The sequence below is a fragment of the Schistocerca americana genome, chromosome 4 (genome assembly GCF_021461395.2).
Source record: "Schistocerca americana isolate TAMUIC-IGC-003095 chromosome 4, iqSchAmer2.1, whole genome shotgun sequence".
NCBI classification, from domain to species: Eukaryota; Metazoa; Arthropoda; class Insecta; order Orthoptera; family Acrididae; genus Schistocerca; species Schistocerca americana.
The window spans coordinates 114,607,914-114,627,095 of record NC_060122.1 but is presented as its reverse complement, the minus strand read 5'-3'; the positions used below and the strand labels follow the sequence as shown (position 1 = coordinate 114,627,095).

The window sequence follows — 19,182 nt, the reverse complement described above, 5'->3', positions numbered from 1 at the left end:
CCCCACCTCCCATCTGTGTCAACTGCGGAGAGCCCATCCCCCTTGCTTGCCGGACTGTAAGATTCTACAGAAGGAAAGGAAAATAATGGAATACAAGACCCTGGACCGACTGACCTACACTGAGGCTAAATGGAAATTTGAATGGCTTCATCCCATGCACATGATGTCATCTTATGCTGCCACTGTCACTCCTGTTACAGCTCCATCCGTTGCACCACATACAGTCAGCTCTCAGAGCCGAAGGGCCACACCTGCCCCCTTGATGGTGGGGGGCACTTCTCTCACTGTTGCTGCCGCACCACTTACCTTGAGCAGCACAGCAGACACCCGCCAGCAGCTGAAGAAGCCACAGGCCACTGGCCGTAGGGCTTCATGGTCCCCTTTAGTCCTGGAGACTGAATCAAAGAAGCCCTCCCAGCAAGGGCAACCAAACGAACAGCCCTAAGACCAAGGAAATTGGGTGGAACCCACTCCACCACTACCTTAAAGTTCTGCTTCTGAGGATGAGGTGGAGATTCTGGCATCCACTGAGGATCTAGATCTTGCCGGTCGCCTCAGACATGATGGATGTTGCTCCTGTCGGTACTCAATCAATGGCATCAGGTGACCCAGTGGCAAATCTGCCTCCTCGATCCCTTCACGCCTTTCTCAGCCATGGATAATGTCATCCTCCAGTGGAAATGCAGCAGTTTTTTCCACCATGTTGCTGAGCTTCGACAACTTCTTGGCCTTCACTCTTTCCTCTGCATTGCTCTTCAGGAAACTTGGCTTCCAGCAATGCGAACCCCTGCCATCCATGGCTATCAGGGTTATTATAAGAACCGGGCAGCTTATGAGAGGGTATCTGGTGGCATCTGCATCTACGGCCTTCACTCTCTTTATAGCAAGTCTGTACCTCTACAAACCCCTTTAGAGGCTGTTGCTGTTCGGGTGTGAATGCCTCAGGCTGTTACTGTCTGCAGTCTCTATCTTCCACCGGATGGTGATGTCCCGCAGCGTGTCCTGGCTGCACTGATAGCCCAATTTCCGCCACCTTTTCTGTTACTGGGCGACTTCAACACCCATAACCCTCTGTGGGGTGGATCAGTGGCAACAGGCCGGGAGCGCCGTTGAGCAAGTATTGGCACAGCTTGACCTTTCTCTTTTAAATAATGGTGCCTTCACACTTTCAGTGTTGCGCATGGCACCTACTCAGCCATTGACCTTCCGATCTGTGGCCCTAGCCTATTACCATATGTCCAATGGAGTGTGCATGATGACTTGTGCAGTAGTGACCACTTTCCGATCTTTCTGTCACTGCCAGAGCACCACTCTTCTGGGCACCCCTGCAGATGGGCTATGAATACGGCTGACTGGCACTTGTTTACCTCCATTGCCACTATTGAGCCTCTTTCCAATAATGCCATTGATATGGTGGTTCACTCAGTCACCACCAGCATCGTTACAGTGACAGAATCTGCCATTCCCTGTTCTTCTGTGTCCCCTCGGTGGAGGACTGTGCCTTGGTGGTCACCTGAGATTGCTGAGGTGATTAAAGATCGCAGGCGGGACTCTCCAGCGTCACATGTGGCATCCCTCATTGGAACACCTCATTGCCTTTAAACGGCTCCGTGTGTGAGCCCGCTGCCTCATTCGCCAACACAAGCAGGAGTGCTGGGAAAGGAATGTCTCCACTATTGGCCTCTGTACCTCTCCATCGCAGGTTTGGGCCAAGATTAGGCGACTGTATGGCTATCAGACCCCCGTCAGCATCCCTGCGCTTTCACTGAATGGAGCAGTCTGTACTGACTCCGACACAATTGCAAAGCACTTGGCGGAGCATTTTGCTCAGAGTTACGCTTCTGCGAATTACCCGCTGGCCTTCCGCTCCCTGAAAGGATGGTTGGAACGTCGGAGCCTTTCATTTCACATGCGCCATCCTGAATCGTACAGTGCTCCATTCAATGAGTGGGAATTCCAAAGTGCCCTAGCCACTTGCCCTGATACGGCTCCCGGGCCAGATCGCATCCACTGTCAGATGCTCAAACACCTCTCGGTGGACTACCAGTGACGCCTCCTAGACCTTTTCAACCACATCTGGATTGAGGGTAAGTTCCCATCTCAATGCCGGGAAAGCATTGTAATCCCTGTGTTGAAACCTGGCAAGAACCCACTGGAGGTGGACATCTACTGGCCCATTAGCCTCACCAACGTTCTTTGCAAGTTGCTCGAATGCATGGTGAGCTGGAGGTTACGTTGGCTACTGGAGTCTGGGGGCCTTCTGGCTCTGTCTCAGGGTGGGTTCTGTAATGTCTCTCTGCCGCCGATAATCTGGTGTGCCTGGAGTCTGCCATCCGTACAGCCTTTGCCCACCGTCAGCATCTGGTCACCATCTTTTTTGACATGCAGAAGGCATATGAGACGACATGGCGACATCACATCCTCTCTATGCTTCATGGTCGGGGTCTTTGAAATCCACTCTTGATTTTCATACAAAATTTTCTGTTGCTTCGTTCCTTCCCTGTGCAGGCTGTGGCCTTCCATAGTTCCTCCCGAGTTCAGGAGAATGGGGCACCGCAAGGATCTGTCTTAAATGTCTGCCTCTTTTTAATTGCAATTAATGGGCTTGCTGCAGCAGTGGGAACGTCTGTCTCAGCTTCCTTGTACGCTGATGACTTCTGCCTATACTATATCTTCACTGGTATTGCAGTTGCTGAACAGAAGCTGCAGGGAGCTATCCACAAGGCGCAGTCTTGGGCTGTAGCGCATGGCTTCCAGTTTTCGGCTGCCAAGACCTGCGTTATGCATTTATGCCAGCGACGCACCATTCACCCTGAGCCATGGCTTTATCTTGGTGGTGAACCTCTTGCTGTGGTGGAGACACATCGGTTTTTTGGATTGGTTTTTGATACCTGCTTGACTTGGCTCCCTCATATTCGACAGCTTAAACAGACATGCTGGCGGCATCTTAACGCTCTTCATCGCTTGAGTCACACCAGCTGTGGTGCCGTCAGTCTGCCCTTCTACGGCTGTACCAGGCATTAATTCAGTCCTGTCTAGATTATGGGAGCCTAGCTTACGGTTTGGCATCCCCTTCCGCATTGTGGTTGCTGGACCCCATCCTTCACAGCGGGATCTGACTCGTCACTGGAGCTTTCCGGACAAGCCCTGTCAACAGCATACTTGTAGAGGCAGGTGTCCCTCCATTGCAGTTCCAGCACCAACGATTGCTGGTCGCTTATGGTACACACATTTGTAGCTTGCCTGGGCATCCCAATTATCATCGGTCATCCATCTTTCAGAATGGCGGCCCCAGTTGGGGTGTACGATCATGGTTCGCGCCAGAGCTCTTCTCTCTGGGCTTGAGGTTTTCCCTCTTCCACCTCTTTTCTGGGCCCCTCTGTGTATACTCCTGTGGTGTGTGCCCGGCCCATGCCTTCGGCTCGATTCGGCACAGGGCCTGAAGGGCTCAGTCCCTCCTGAGGCACTCCGCCACTGCTTTCTTTCAATCCTTGCCACGTTTCAAGGCTCTGACATTGTCTATACTGACAGTTCAATGCTTGCTGGTCACATCAGTTATGCTCTTACTCTAGGGGATCATTATGAATAACGCTCATTGCTGGCTGGCTGCAGTGTTTTCACTGCCGAGCTGGTCGCCATCTCTCGCACCCTAGAGTATATCCTCTCCTGCCCAGGTGAGTCCTTTGTTACCTGTAGTCATTCCCTGGGCGGTTTACAAGCTTTCGACCAGTGTTTTCCTTGCTCTCTTCTAGTGATGGCTATCCAGGAGTCCCTCCATACTCTTGCCCGTTGCGGCCACTCTGTGGTCTTTGTGTGGACCCCGGGTCATGTTGGCATCCTGGGAAATGAATGTGTTGACACACTGGCTAAACAGGCTGTCAATGCACCAGCCTTGAAGACTGGCTTTCCCGAGAGTGACCTCAGGTCAGTTTTGTAGCAGTAGGTACTTCACACCTGAGGTGAAGAATGGTGCTCCCTTCCTTCACCCAACAAAGGTTGGACCATCAAGGAGGCTACCAGTGCGTGGCGCTCCTCTTTGCAGGTTTCTCACAAGGACTCTGTTGTCCTTTGCTGGTTGCGCATTGTCCACACCTGGATGATGCACAGCTATTTATTGTGCTATGAGGACCAACCTTTATGTCGCTATGGGTCAGCTTTGACGGTGGTCCACATCTTGTTGGACTGCCCGCTTTTAACTCTGCTCAGGCAGACGTTTGCGCTGCCTGATACGCTTCCTGCAATTTTATCAGATGATGCTGCAATGGCAGATTTAGTTTTGAATTTTATTCATGCAGTGGGTTTTTATCGCTTGATCTAAGTGTTTGTCCTTTTTTTGTGTTGAGTCTGGCCTTTGGCCTACAATTTTAGACTGGGGTTTTAAGTGCATTTCTTGGTGGTTGGCTTTTCCTTTTTTGTTTCTATGGTCAGCCAACCACTGTCACACTCGGTATGATTTTAATTCCTTTTGTCTAGTCCCTGTCTGTCTCTCTCTTGTCCTGTGTCATCTCTTGTCATCTCCATTGTTTGATTTTATTCTTTGTGGGTGTTTCAAGTTCATGAAGAATGGGTCCAATGGCCCTAGTTGTCTGGTCCCTTCAATCCCACAAACCAACCCAACCTATGGCAAAATTATCCACTGATGGAAATGAGCTGAAATTTCAGGACCCCTTTTATAAGGCTGAGTTTATTTTCTGCATTTTTAGAGCTTTGTAGTTTAACTGGGTATGCAGGTTGTAGACTAGAACTCATCTTGTGAGGAAGGTAGGGTAAGTCACTCTTTAGTGGTAGACAGTTGCTCAGAGTAATTGTTGCTGAGTGGACTTGTTTAAGTAACTTCATTGATCTGAAGCATCAATCTTCAACAGTCCGTGTTTTGTTTGTGATGCATGCAAGAATTCCCATCCAAGTTCAATATTATGGCTTCTTTTTGGTGAATTGACACACTTGGAGGGCTATGTTTATCATCCTATGTTTATATGTGACACAACTTCTGAATGATTTAAAACTAAATGTCAGAAACTGATTTTTGTTGACAGATTTAAAGGCTAAGGCTGGAATTGACTCTGATAGCCTGGTATAGTATTGGTTTTGTGATCATGGAGTTATTTTACATGAGTAACCCCTGGAACTCTTCTGTTCTAGTTTCTGATTTGGTCTGCACCATGACTGTTTCTCTTCAGTTAAATATGGGAGGTGGATAACTTCTTGGTCAGTCTAATATTTCTTCTTTCCCATCACACAAAAGTTATCTTATTCTGATTAGGTGACATTTTCAAAACAAGTACCAGCATAACACCCCAGTAAAGTTTCAGTAATGATTGAGCAATTATGTTGGTTCATGTATTGCATGTAGAGGTGGAAGTCCGTGAGCTAGGCCACATTTTCCAAATCAGTGTTGGTGTGTTTACATGACCAACTGGAAGCAGTATTGTGCTGTTCAGTTGATTTATTACTGTCTAATGTATTCAGATTATCTGATGATAACTTGGCACTAAGTTGAAATCAGTAATAATACCACTTGTGTGACATGAGACGGAAATATGTAATAAGAAATATTTTTACTTTTTTGTAGTTTTAATTTTTGATTTTGTATTTTGATCATTATTGACAACATTGTCATACCTCTATACATTTATGAATTTTTTAATAAAACTTTGGAAGTGCTTAATTGGAATGAATTGTTAGGTAAAAGTGTTTTCTTTTACATGGGTCTGTACATTTATTATAGAGTAATGAACTGTGTCAAAACTGAATTAGGCTGATACAACTACATTCATCAAAGAAAAATGTGATATGCTATGCGAGAACTAAAAATGAAGTCTTATATACCCGCATCTTGAAAATGATAGCTACCTTACATCTCAACAGCCCTCACTAAACCATTTAATACCACTGATAACATTTCATACTCTAACCTTGATTGCCTTCTTTAATGTACTGTCCCATTAATTTGTTTCCTGCACTATGACACATGCAATTTTATACTTCATTTTATGCTTGGAGGTGAGACTGTGTTCTGTGACAGCTGATGTACTTGGCTCCTTGAGTTTGGGTGTAACACTTGGGTTCTGTGCATCTTTGTTCAACAGTTCACATAGTCTGTCTGACATTTGAAGTGCCACATTCACATGGTATGTGATATATGTCTGGTTTTGGGAGTTGTAGATTATCTTCCACACAAGATAATATACCTTTTAATTTCTGTGGAGGGATCAATATAAATTTTTATACCATATTTTTGAAGTAATCTCCCGATCTTCATGGGCAAATGGAAATTATGCAGTTCTGATGGTTTCTTCATTGTAATTTAATTTTGTTGTGTGCACTAAAAGGAACCTAGCTTTAGAAAACTGCCCAGGTAAAGCATAACTTTTTTAAGATGGGAATTCTAGTTACAAAACTTATATTCCTAATATTGTTCCACTTACGTCTGCTGTTCAAGCTAAGGAAGTCTGACAACCATTTTCTGTTAAGTGAGTAGTAGGTTTAAGGAAAGATTTGTTTGTTTTACTTTCAGGATTCACAAGAAGTTGGAATGGAAGTACAGTTGTTGCCTGATTTCCCTCCAGGCCCACTTGACAAATACCGAAAGGCATCTTCTTTTGACTGGAAATCTATGAAGCTACTGTTAGAAACGCCTGAAATGTTGGATTATAAGGTGCCAAGCATAATTTCTTACTGTGATTTTAAAATATTTACACACTCATTTAAAACTTAGTGCTCTTGTAACTACAGATGAAAATATGGAAGCTAATTGAGGAGAACCCAGAATTTCACCATTCAGATAATTCATTAAGTTTAGAAGAACAACGGACCCTGGTTATGAAGAGAGAGTATAGTTTTAGAAAGCTCCATATGTTATCAGCTGAGGACGTATTTGGAAATCTTCACAAGGTAACATATCTGGCAAATTACATTGTTATTTGTAAGTAAGTATCTTGAATTCTTCTGAACCTCATGCATATAGCAAGGTTATCAGTATTACATTTCTATGCAGATTAGAGGGAAATTCTGTCTCTAGCTTCATACTTAAACATCAGTAAAATTCTGAAAAAAAAAAAAAGAATATGTGAATTACACATGACCCAATTTCATATTAGTACTTGTGGAAAGACAGAATGGAAATTCTGATTTTTATAGCCTAAAATAGGCATTAAGATTGAAAGTAATGTGCGAATTCATATTTTGATACAAAAGCTGTTCACATAGTACGAGTGCAAATCCCTCATCAAACCATGTATTTCATCCACCATAATACTGCATACAATGAAAAATCAAATATGAAATGCGGATGGAAACATGGAAACTACAGTGGCATGTGTGTGTGAGTTGTGCATGTATGAACACGTGTGTGTGTGTGTGTGTGTGTGTGTGTGTGTGTGTGTGTGTGTGTCTAATTCTGAAAGAGGACGGTGTCTGATTGCTTAGTCTGCTTTTGAATGTGCCTGACTGCTACTCACTGTCTCCCGTATGTAGTGAGTAGCAGTTCATAGCAATTCATACTCTTGTTAAGCCTATACATAGATATACATTGTTTCTTTCACAAATGCAAAGACATTTGCAGCTGTGACCTGTGCTATGTGTTCTTAAGTGAGTGATAAATTCCCTGTTTATGGTTGTCTTTGATTAACTGAAGAAATAAGAACAGAATAATATCTGGTTGCTTCTTTATACATTACATCAAAGACATTATTTTCAAAACTCAAGTTTCAGTTTTTTATAGAATGACAGTAATGTTCATTAAAAGTTTATGGCAGCACACCTATTCACATTTTCTTTATTTGTTATATTCTCCTGATGCAAGAGAGCCTTCAATTACCATTAGCTGCGTTAAAGGGCCAAATGTGTGCTTGTAGATTATCTGTTGCCAGTTACATAATTACAAAGGTGCTCACAACAATGCCTGACTTTTAACTGTGCAGAAGTAACCATTCGTAAAAGCATATTTTGGAAATTTGTGGCAACAGAAACCTCAGATGTTTCTAAGAGCAAAACATACTTAACTGAGCTTAATTAGTTTATCTATATGTTGAGTCTATTTCATTAATACGTCAGTTTGCTACTCACCTCAGAGAGGACTGTGCAGGTTTGCTGGTGGGATAGGAAGGAGGTAGGCAGGTGGAGGACTCGGATTAGTGAAGGTTGATGTCAGAGGGGTTACGGGATCATAAGATATGTTGCAGGGAGAGTTTCCACATATGGAATTCAGGGAAGCTGGTGTTGGTGGAAAAGATCCAGATGGCACAGGCTATAAAACAGTCATTGATCTCAAACACATCATGTTGGATGGTGTGCTCAGCAACTGGGTGGTCCAGCAGTCTCTTGGCTATTGTTTAGTAGGGACCATTCATGCAGACAGACAGCTTGTTATTGATCATGTGTATGTCAAATGTGGCACAGTGATTGCAACTACATTGGTAGATTATATAGCCGCTTTCACAGTTGGCCCTGCCTCTGCTGGGGTCACCATGATAGGAAATGCTTGTGACAGGCCTGGAATAGGTGGTAGTGGGAGGATGAGTGGGACAGATCTTACATCTAGGTCTTGGGGAAGGGCATAGAAGCAAGGGTGGAGTAGGGGCAGACAAGGATATTGCTTAGGCAGGGTGGGTGGCAGAAACCACCCTGATGGTGGAGATAGTGTGAGGATATTTCTCATTTCAGGAAATAACAGAAAGTATTCGAATCTTTGGTGGAGAATGTGATTTAGTTGGTTTAGTCCTGGGTGGTACTAAACCACAGGGGGTGGGGGTCTACTTTTCTGGCCGGTCGGTGGGAATTTGTGGGGAGGGGGAGTATAGATGACTCTTAGGTGACTGGGGAGACAAGGCATGAGAAACCTGTTTCTATACAAGGTTACCAGGTTAATTTCCATCTGTGAAGATCTCAGGATGTTTGTAGAGGGACTGCTCATCACTACAAATGTGATGATAGAGAGTGGCTAGGTTGTACAGAAGGGATTTCTCGATGTGGAATGGATGGAAACTGTCAAATTTGAGGTATTGTCAGTGGTCAGTAGGCTCAAATCAAGAGGCACTACCGATGTAGCTGTTCTCGAGTTAGAGATCAACATCAATGGAGGTGACTGGGTGAAGTGAGTAGGGGCGAAGGTGTTGAGCTTCTGGAGGAATGTTGGACAGTGTGACCTCACCCTTATCATTTCTAAAAGTCAGGCACTGTGTGAATTTTTATACAGTGGTTAGTCAAAGCATTGGGAGATTCTTCTTGTCACTGATGTAAACGTACACACCAACTGATTTGCGAAGCCTGAGAGAGAGACTTATTGCTGGATGGTGAACTGTGCTCACGTAGCTGATGGAGAAGATAGCCCAGGTTGACAGAATCACTTCTAAAACCACTGCTAAACAAGCTCATACTGTTCATATTAAGTTACACGGAGGTCATGTCATTGTGCTGCAGGTTATGTTGACTAGATGTTATTGCATGTTATCGCTATAGCCTCTTGACCTTGTGACAAAACAGGTGGATTACTTCCATCTGTTGTGTTTTTCTCCCCTCAAAATTATTTTCTTTCTGCAAATTTTGTATCTTTGATATTGTCATTTCTATACAATTTACACAGTACCTAAAAATCTCAAATAATGACCCATGGTCAATTCAAATTAACTTTGTTATATGTTACTTTCTTTTCATTACTAAGAATGTGATGAACAAGTTAGTTTCTCAGAAAACAAAGCTAATTTCAGATTTCATTATCATTGCTCATACGCAGTTGTAAACACAGTTACTAACTTCCTGATAAAGTACGTAAAAAAAGTGGAAAAAATAAATAAAATATTCATTCAGTTGGCAATTAAAATAAGTTAGGGACACCTAATCTCATTTAATTTTGAAGTAATTAACATTCTTAGATAAAACATTGCTAGGCACTGAAATAGAATCGCACATTTGGCCAAACTAACCAGCATAATTAGATAGAAATTATAACTGTATCTGAAAGTACCGTATATTTAAACATATCCCCATTCATTATTCAGTTACTCAGAAATGTAAATCTTTTAACTGTATTTTGTGCAAATCAGGAAAACAACAATTGACAACTTCAGTTTCAGATATTGTAAACTTACAAAAGAAACATGTTGGAAGTAATCTTAGTTCAGTCTGTGGTGAGTTTTGAAGTGAGTTAAGATCCATGTCTGAAAATATGGGACAACATCCTGCAGAAGATTTAGTACAGATTACAAGTCATGAAATGTACCACATTTTATCTAAATTTTGTGCCCAGGATTTTATTCAATTATTTTTAACTGTTTTAAATTATCAGTTATACTGTGAATATGAAGTTATTCTCGTGTAATGTGTTAATCTTTCAAGTAATGACTAATGTGAACTGTAACAATAATGTCAAGCTATGAACAGTGTTACATCTGAAAGATATTTACTGTGCACATTGTTTTTACATTCATATGGCTATTAGATTTAATGGACAGTGTTTAAAGAGTTTTATCCAGCAACTGTGTTAATTATTTGTTTGCCATATGTGAACAGTAATGATTGTACATCTATATTAAGTTAGTATGCTTGGACTACAACTTGATGACAGTATGGTACATGGCATCTGTTTATCTGTACCATGATTATAGTAGGTGAGACATGGACTGGCCATAAACAGTAGCTCATTCAGTATTTAAGTACAAGTAAATGTTTGAACTTCAATTTTTGTAGTGGACTACATTACTGACAATAGATTATTACCACCACCAAATTTTCAGCCAGTTTCAATGAAATCACTACTACTGGAGATAACTGTGCAGGTAATACGGTAAGTTATATTTGATGCCTTAATGTTGAGGAACACGTTGCAATGGTACAGTAGTAAAGCGAAATGCAATGGACAGAAGAGGCTGCCATTATGAGAGTGATATGGCCAGGGTGAATGCAGTACTGCCTGAGATTATCAACATCAACTCCATCTTAGACAGCAGCAAGTCATCATGCAGATCCAACTGACATCACATTGCAGAGTATAGCAGCCAATCGGCTAGAGGGAGACCATATGTAAATAGGGAGGTGAGACAATTTGGAAATTTGTACAATGTGATTAGCAGACAATGCAATAGCAGCCTCAGCTGGTGGTGGAAATTATTACGGTAAATTGATATTGTGTTTGATTGTCAGCAACTACTCATAAAAATGTGTGACACTGAGAGTAAAGACAGTGTGTTAGGTGGTAATGGACAGGGAGTAAACATTGTTAAAGGACATTAGGAAAACTGTGTACTTAGGGGAAGGATGTAGGAATTTCACTTGGTAGATGAACAGAAAGTAGTAATTAAAAATGTACCTGAAGATGACAATGGGTTTAGGTCAGGGCTAGAATGAACTTTGTATCACAAACTTGATGACAGCCACATTTTGGATGAAATGTCAAGGGCTTCACCGCCTGCTCACTGTAGTGTGGATGAAGAAGCGAATAGTTCCGAAGCAGTGGAACAAGATAACATTGGGCAAGAACTGTGTGATGAAAATTGGGAAATGTAAGAGTAGTTGAGAAATGGGGATATGAGTTCAATATTGATACTGTTCATGAAACAACAGGAAACAAATTTTAAAGAAATGAGAAGCAACATATAAAATGACATTAATAGTGTAAATTCAAAAATAGACACAAGTAGTTGTCATGTTAGGAAAGGAATTAGTAGTTTAAAGGTTGAAAGGAAAGAATCTATGAAGAACATTAATGCAATTAATCTTGTGAACTTGGATAGGAGGCTAGAAACTGTAAAAATTGGCCTTGAGAATAACTTAAAAGAAGTAGTATAAGACACAGAGGCAAAATTGAATAACATTAGCAGTGTTTGTACAGCTGAAAAAAATAGATTTTGGAAACTACATGAAAAGAGAATGGAATCGATTGCAAGTTCATGTGATAGTAATTTACAAGTATCAAAGAAATTTTGTTCTGATAATAGGGAGGAACTTGAAAGTCAAATTGACCAAATTAAAACAGAGACAGTGGAAAAAGAAAGAGAAAGTAAATGTGTAGCTATCATTGAAAAGAAGATGGAAAGTTCAACAAAATTGTATATTCTAAGGTTATTGAAACTGAAAGGAAAGTCAGCAAAGTGAATACAGTGCTTTTACAGAAACTGATGGAATTTCATTTGTTAGTTGTAAGAAATTTTATAGTTTTGAACCATGGTGAAATGCACTCTCTTGATTTTGTTAGACGTGATGGCTGGGTGTTGTGTGATGTCCTTAGGTTAGTTAGGTTTAAGTAGTTCTAAGTTCTAGGGGACTGATGACCTAAGATGTTAAGTCCCATAGTGCTCAGAGCCATTTGAACCATTTGATTTTGTTAGAGAATTCAGTGATTTATCAGAAAATTGGGGTGGTAAAGAAAAAAGTCTTTTGTAAGAGGATTTTTGAAATCTGATGCTTACAGTGGGGCAGCTGAAGTTTCAGAAACGTGTAGTTTATGAGAGGAGCTTAAGAAATTATTTTCAAATGAAGGTTGGTCTATAGGTGAACAACAAAGAATTTTAGGTGAATTTTTGGGAGGTTAGAGGTTGATCATAGTAAGAGCTGCTACCAAAGGTTTTGTCAAAAAAATCTACTCACCAGGTGGTAGGAGAACACACTTACAAAAAGGTATTGAAATTTGCCAGCTTTTGGAGCTCATAGATCCTCCTTGTGAAAGAAGATGATATATTTTTGATATTCATTGATATATTTTCAAAAATTGATTATTTCTATTGTTACATTAAAGATTTTGTCAGTTCTTAATTAACAAACTAAAATATTTGGACAAGGAACTGGGTAGCAAATTGATAATTATGGGACTGGGAAATAAGCTTCCACAGGTTGTTAGAGAATTACTGGTACTTTTGCATGCTCATAGTAGTAATATAAATCATGTTTCAGATTATTTGAGGAAGGTGCAAAGTAGAAGATGGTGGAAGAAACTTTGTGGATAGTATGATTCAAGGAGGGATTACCATGTAAACAGGATGAACAGGGTAGATTCTCGGTGAGGTAATGGTAAACCAAGGAATAACTGGGTCGCAAATGGTCCATATGGAAACCGAAGTGGTAGAAGAAACTCAAGAGTCAACATTGTCAGAAATAATGGTAATTTTGGATGCAATTGGGGCTCACACATGGGCAAAACACAGTAAAGAGCCAGATGTAAATAATTGTGCTTTGTCATAGCATTAGTAAAGGAAGTGAAGAACATAGATCATGCCATGTGCTGACAAGGGGTGGTCCTAAGGGATGGGATGACCTTCTTGAAACTGTCTATACAGTGATGTGGGTTAGGGTCCCAAGTATCACACCCTGCAGCCATTCACCCTGGTGGGCCCTCGTTTGTGAGTAATTGACAAAAAAATTTCAAAATTTCACAAGATGCTCTACAGCTCTTAAAATAGAAGTGTTATATGGATTGGTTGAGTAGTGTAATAGTTGTTGAACTGCAATCTTACACATAAAAGGTTGTAATCAAACCTTGTCATGCTCTTTCAATTTTTTTTATTCAGTTAATTGGTTTAAATGTATTTTTTTCACTTCTATTCCTTAGTCATGTCATTTTAATCACTGTATTATCCTTTTCAGTTACTCTTTTTTCTTACTGTCATTCTTTTTCCATTTGGAATATTTGTGAATATAAATTTAATTATTTTTAATTATCTATTATAATATTTAGACATTTGAAAATGATGATCTAACAGTTAAAAAACAGAAGATAAAGTAATCTAATTATATTGACTGATAGTGGTGAAGTTGTGTCAAAAATGTATTTTTTGGTACAAAATATATATATATATATATATATATATATATATATATATATATATATATATATATATATTGGATGGTAATTGTCATATAAACATTTAAACACAAATTCTTATTGCACTATGGACAGAATAACATAGACGAAGATTTAAAGGAAAGAAAATATTAGAAGTAAAACATGATTCCAGCAGAAAGAAGAGTAGAAATAGTGAGTACAAGAACAGGAATGAAAATATAAATGATAAAATGGGAGGCATAAAATCAAAGTTAATACATAAAAATAATTAAAATCATGTGAACAAAGATTTCAAATGGAAAATGAATGACAAGGAGAAAAAATGAGAGCAAATGAAAAAGTTAATAGAATGATGAAAACAACGTGGCAAAGGATTACAAATAAAAAAAATTATATCCAACCAATTAATTGAATTAAAGTAATGATCAAAGCTATTTCAATAAAAATTAAAAAAAATTAAAAATTTTAAAGCACTTGATGAGATATAAACTGACAACCTTTTGCTTGTGAGGACTGTACATTAACCATCACACTAAACAACCAGTCTATATAACATTTCTGTTTTTAAAGCTGTAGAGGATTTGAAATTCTGAAATTTTTCTTCGTCAGTTACTGACAAATGAGGGTGCACCAGGGTGAATGGCTGCATGGTATGATACCTGGGACCTTACCCTATACCACCATATAGATCAGGGCCGCACAAGGTGCATGCACCTGTGCATCGCACAGTGCAGAGTGCAGAAGATGGCTGTGCTATGTTGACGACGGTGCAGACCCCCCACTCCTCGGCTTTGCGCAATAGCGCTGCCTCTCACTTCCTTAGCTTGTGTCGCTCGCGCCGCCTGTCTTGACCTGTTTCAAAATTTTTACCCTGTTGTCTTCGTCACTGCCAAATAGTAATGTACACTAGATGGAGAGCTTAGTTTGGTGTACTGGTACAAAAGAGATTTATATAATAACTGCAATGGTAACAATTTTAAATTTGGTTTCTTCCTATGTGCTCTTTATTTTATTTGCAATTGTGCTACTAAGATCTGGAACAAGAGATTGGCTGACAACAATTCTGAGAGAATTTTTTAAATTACAATTAGAAATACTCACACGCAATCTAGTTTTTGTACAAGACAAAACAGAAAAAAACCTTTCACATACACAAGTGGAACCAAACATAGAAATAATCTTCACTGTTTCTCTGTGTAACTTGGGAAATTCTTCTTTCGCCAAATTCTGGTAGAATTGGAGCAAACCTTTGTATTGTAAAACACATCCTTTCGGTGAAAATCGCTTTGCAAATCAATTAGTTTGAAATTTAAATCTGAAAGCGCGCTTTCAATATCCATCGAAAAAGGTTTCATAAAAACATCGAGAATTGGCTGCAGGTAGGTAATTGCCTGAAACAATAACAAAGCCAATGTTAATAAATGAAAGTAATGTAAGCCGTTGTTTTGAAGTACTAAAATGCGATAGATTTTAATAAACATGTAATGTGTACTATTGGTTTTAATGTAATGTTATACTTGCATATGTAATGCAATCTCCTTTATTTAACTGTATGTCATATACCGGCACATTACCTGGAATCAGTCATTAAACGCATTTTCAAGAGATTGTAGCACCTCGACATATTTTTCAAAGTGCGCTCCTTCCTGCACAGATGCTATCAAACAAAAACATAGTACCATTTTGATTAGAGTGGTTATAAAAATCAGACTGTTTTAATAAAGCTACAATTTATATCTCAGGAAAGTGATGCGTATTTTTGCGTATTTTGAGGAGCTTCAGTTTATACTGGAAAGAGTTTATTTTGCTGATCATGTTGTTGATGAGATTGTTTTCGTTTTGGAGTTTCAGACTTAAATCATTTAGGAGAGCCATAATGTCTGCTAAAAATCCTAAATCAGCTACCCATTCAGGGTCATGAGAAAGTGGCTCCGGACATCCTTTGCTCTCCAAAAACTGAGCCACAGTGTCGCGTAGTCGAAAAATTCGGGAAGTCACTTTCCCTTTTCTGAGCCAGCGCACCTCAGCGTGGTAGGGAATATCTGAATACTCCTCTTCAAAGGAAATCAAAAATTCTTTGAATTGATGATGAGTGAGTCCATGAGAACAAATGTAGTTCACGATACGCACCACTACCTTCATCACATCTTGAAGACTGATAACTTTCGCACAAAGATCCTCTTGGTGTGCAAAACAATGAACGGAAGGTAAATTCAGCATGTTAAGTTTTTCCACAGTAGGCCAATAAACCCTTTTGCTTTACCGCACATTGCTGGTGCCTTGTCTGTGGTTACGGAAAACAGCTTTTCCCAAGGGAGTCCTATTCCTTCAGCTACCATTTCAACAGTGGCTAAAATGTCCGCCCCTGTAACAGTTTCCTTCAACAAAATCATATCCAGGAGCTCTTCTGTTACATGTAGGTCATCGTCCATGTCACACAAAAATATTGCTAACTGAGCTGTGTCGTTAATATCCGTGGACTCATCAAGTGCGATGGAGTACGCTAGGAAGTTTTCAATTTTGCTCCGTTACATGTAGGTCATCGTCCATGCCACACAAAAATATTGCTAACTGAGCCGTGTCGTTAATATCCGTGGACTCATCAAGTGCGATGGAGTACACTAAGAAGTTTTCAGTTTTGACTACCAGTTGTTCATGCAAATTCTTAACAATGTCGTTGATTCTCCGATGCGAAAACGAAAACCAAGGAATCTAAACAAATGTTATTTCATTTTGCATGACCTTTAACCAAAACATACATGCTAAAGTACTTGCAAAAAAACCCTCGTTTGTAGATACAGAATTCTCTTCTGCAAGAGTTTTCAACTTCTGTAATTCTTCCTCTCTGGCATCCCCTGTTATATCACTATACTTTTCTGAATGCAATTTGCTGTAGTGCCTTTCAATAGACGATTTTCTGACACACGTAATTAGTGTACCACAGATTAGACATTTGGCTTTATCGTCACAACACACAAAAAAGTAGGAGAGTTCCCATTCTGGTTTAAATTGACTTTCGGCAATTTTCCCTTTTTTTGGAGCAGATGGTTCCATTATTCTGGTAATTGTCTTGCACTTATGTATTCCATTGTTGACTAAGCTGTCTGGCAGCGCATTCAGCAGCGCACAGCATCGGCCTCATCTAGCAAGCCGAGTTGAGGTGAAGTATGCCGAGTTGAACTGATGCACTGTGCAGGCACTCGCTGCACCTCGCTTTGCGCGCGTGCGGTTTTCCGTGTTTGTGCGGCACTGATATAGATGGTTTCAAAAAGTTGATCCCACCACTGGGAACTGGTTCTTGTGAGTAAAAATATTTCCAGTAATGAGAATGCTATAGTACCAAAAGAGGTTTGCCTAATAATGGATAGTCTTGAGGACGTGGAGTGTGTTCCAGCTATTTGATGTACATAATTTTATAAGAAGCAATATCAGTGTGGCATGAAAAACTATAAATGATTGAAAAAAACAAAGAAATTTAAGTGTCTTTCTGTATGCTTAAATAGTGAGGATAGAGAACAGCTGATTAACCAAGCTTTTGGAGGAAATGATGCTAACAGTAGTTCAGGTGACAGTTAAAATGATTATATATGCAGTAAAGAAATGATATTCAAAGCAAAGCAAATTGATTCTGTTGGTATTGAAAAGGTGGAGGTCATTACAGAGAATGTAGATATAATTATTGGTACAGGCAAGGATATTGAAATACAGCCTGGCTACCTGGGACAGTGTATTTGCAGTGACAAGAACTTTTCCCAGTATGCTGAAGGTCTCACTAAGGCCTTCACAGACAGACACTATCCTCCAGACCCTGTCTGCAAACAGATTTCCTGTGACATTTCCCCCCACACCCCCAATCCTCCCATGAAGAATTTGTGCAGAAAGTGAATGAAAATGTTGGAAAAATAAATATGGAGCAGAAAACTCGTAACAAGGGAGAAAGTAAGTAATTGATGATTAGTAGTAGTGAAAATGAAGTTCCATTAATTGAGATTGGTGAGTTTAGTCAGGATCATGTAAGTGAAACTGAGTAAATGTGACACTAGTGTGAATGGTTTTAGGCAGCAGAAAGTTATTGATGTGAATTTTGATTTCCTTGGTGATGTTGAAGAGGAGTGCCTCCAAGTAATGAATAATGTCCTTGATAAAGTAGATGACAGTGTGAATGGATGTCAGATTGTGGAAGAAGACAAAAATGAAAAGACTGTTACATGTTATAGCTTTCAGCCAAAGCTTCCTTCAGCAAAGAAAGCATGCACACATTCATACAAGCAAGTACATTGCATACACCCGTAACGCCACCACTGGCAGGTCTGACTGGAATGCAACTGTCATATGATTAGCAGTCTGGAGTGAAGTGGGGAAAACTACTTCTCCTTTGAAGGGAAGGTATACAAACAAATCTGTAGCACAGCAATGGGCATTCGCATGGCACCCTCCTATGCCAACCTGTTTATGGGCTCTGTGGAGGAAACCTTCCTAGCCTCCCAAAACCCTGAATGCTTAGTATGGTTCAGGTTCATTGATGATATCTTCATGATCTGGACTCAGGACTGAGACACCCTATCCTCATTCCTTCACAACCTCAGTGCCTTCTCTCCCATCTGCTTCACCTGCTCCTCCTCAATCCAGCATGCCACCTTCCTAGACATTGACCTCCTCCTCTCTGATGGCTCCATCCACACCTCTGTCCACATTCAACCCACTAACCACCAATAGTACTTGCATTTCAACGACTGTAATCCCTTCCACACCAGAAAACCCCTCCCATACAGCCTGGCCACCTGGGGCTGTGTATTCGCAGTGACAAAAACTCCTTTTCCCAGTATGCTGAAGGTCTCACTAAGGCCTTCACAGACAGGCACTATCCCCCAGAACGTGTGTGCAAACAGATTTCCTGTGGCATTTCCCCCCACCACCCCCAATCCTCCCACCACCCCCCAAGAGCCAGCTACAAAATAGTGCTACCTTCATCACCCAATACCTACCTTGACTGGAACAGTTGAACTACATAGTTCATCAGGGCTTTGATTACCTATCATCATGGCCTGAAGTGACATCCCAGCCCTCCTAAAGCATTATTACATTGCCCACCCACCTCCACAACGTCCTAGTCCTTCCCTATGCCATTCCCAATTCCAACCCCTTGCCGCAGGATCAGATCCCCGTGGAAGACCCAGGTGCAAGAGCTGCCCTGTCCACTCACTCAGCACTTCCTATTGCAATCCTATCACAGGCTTATCTTACCCCATCAAAAGCCAGGCTGCCTGTGAAAGCAGCCATATTTTATACGAGCTCTGCTGCAACCATTGTACAGATTTTTATATTTGTATTACAGTAAAACTTGCTCAAATCAGCATGTGTATAATTCGGAAATCTGCCCAAACCATACAAGTATTTCAGTCCTGATG

At 40.6% G+C, this 19,182-nt stretch overlaps 1 protein-coding gene across 4 annotated transcripts in view; it reads left to right on the top strand.

Annotated features, from left to right (window-relative positions):
- LOC124612946 (peroxisomal acyl-coenzyme A oxidase 3-like) overlaps positions 1-19,182 on the top strand; it is a 317,564-nt gene that overhangs the window by 88,809 nt on the left and 209,573 nt on the right. For 3 of the 4 annotated variants that reach the window (XM_047141456.1, XM_047141455.1, XM_047141458.1), the window contains exons 2-4: positions 6,004-6,131; positions 6,518-6,658; positions 6,736-6,894. In XM_047141456.1, the coding sequence (XP_046997412.1) occupies positions 6,129-6,131; positions 6,518-6,658; positions 6,736-6,894 (303 nt within the window). In that variant the 5' untranslated portion in view covers positions 6,004-6,128. The remainder of the gene's footprint in view (positions 1-6,003; positions 6,132-6,517; positions 6,659-6,735; positions 6,895-19,182) is intronic. The other variant, XM_047141459.1, reaches the window with a different exon arrangement.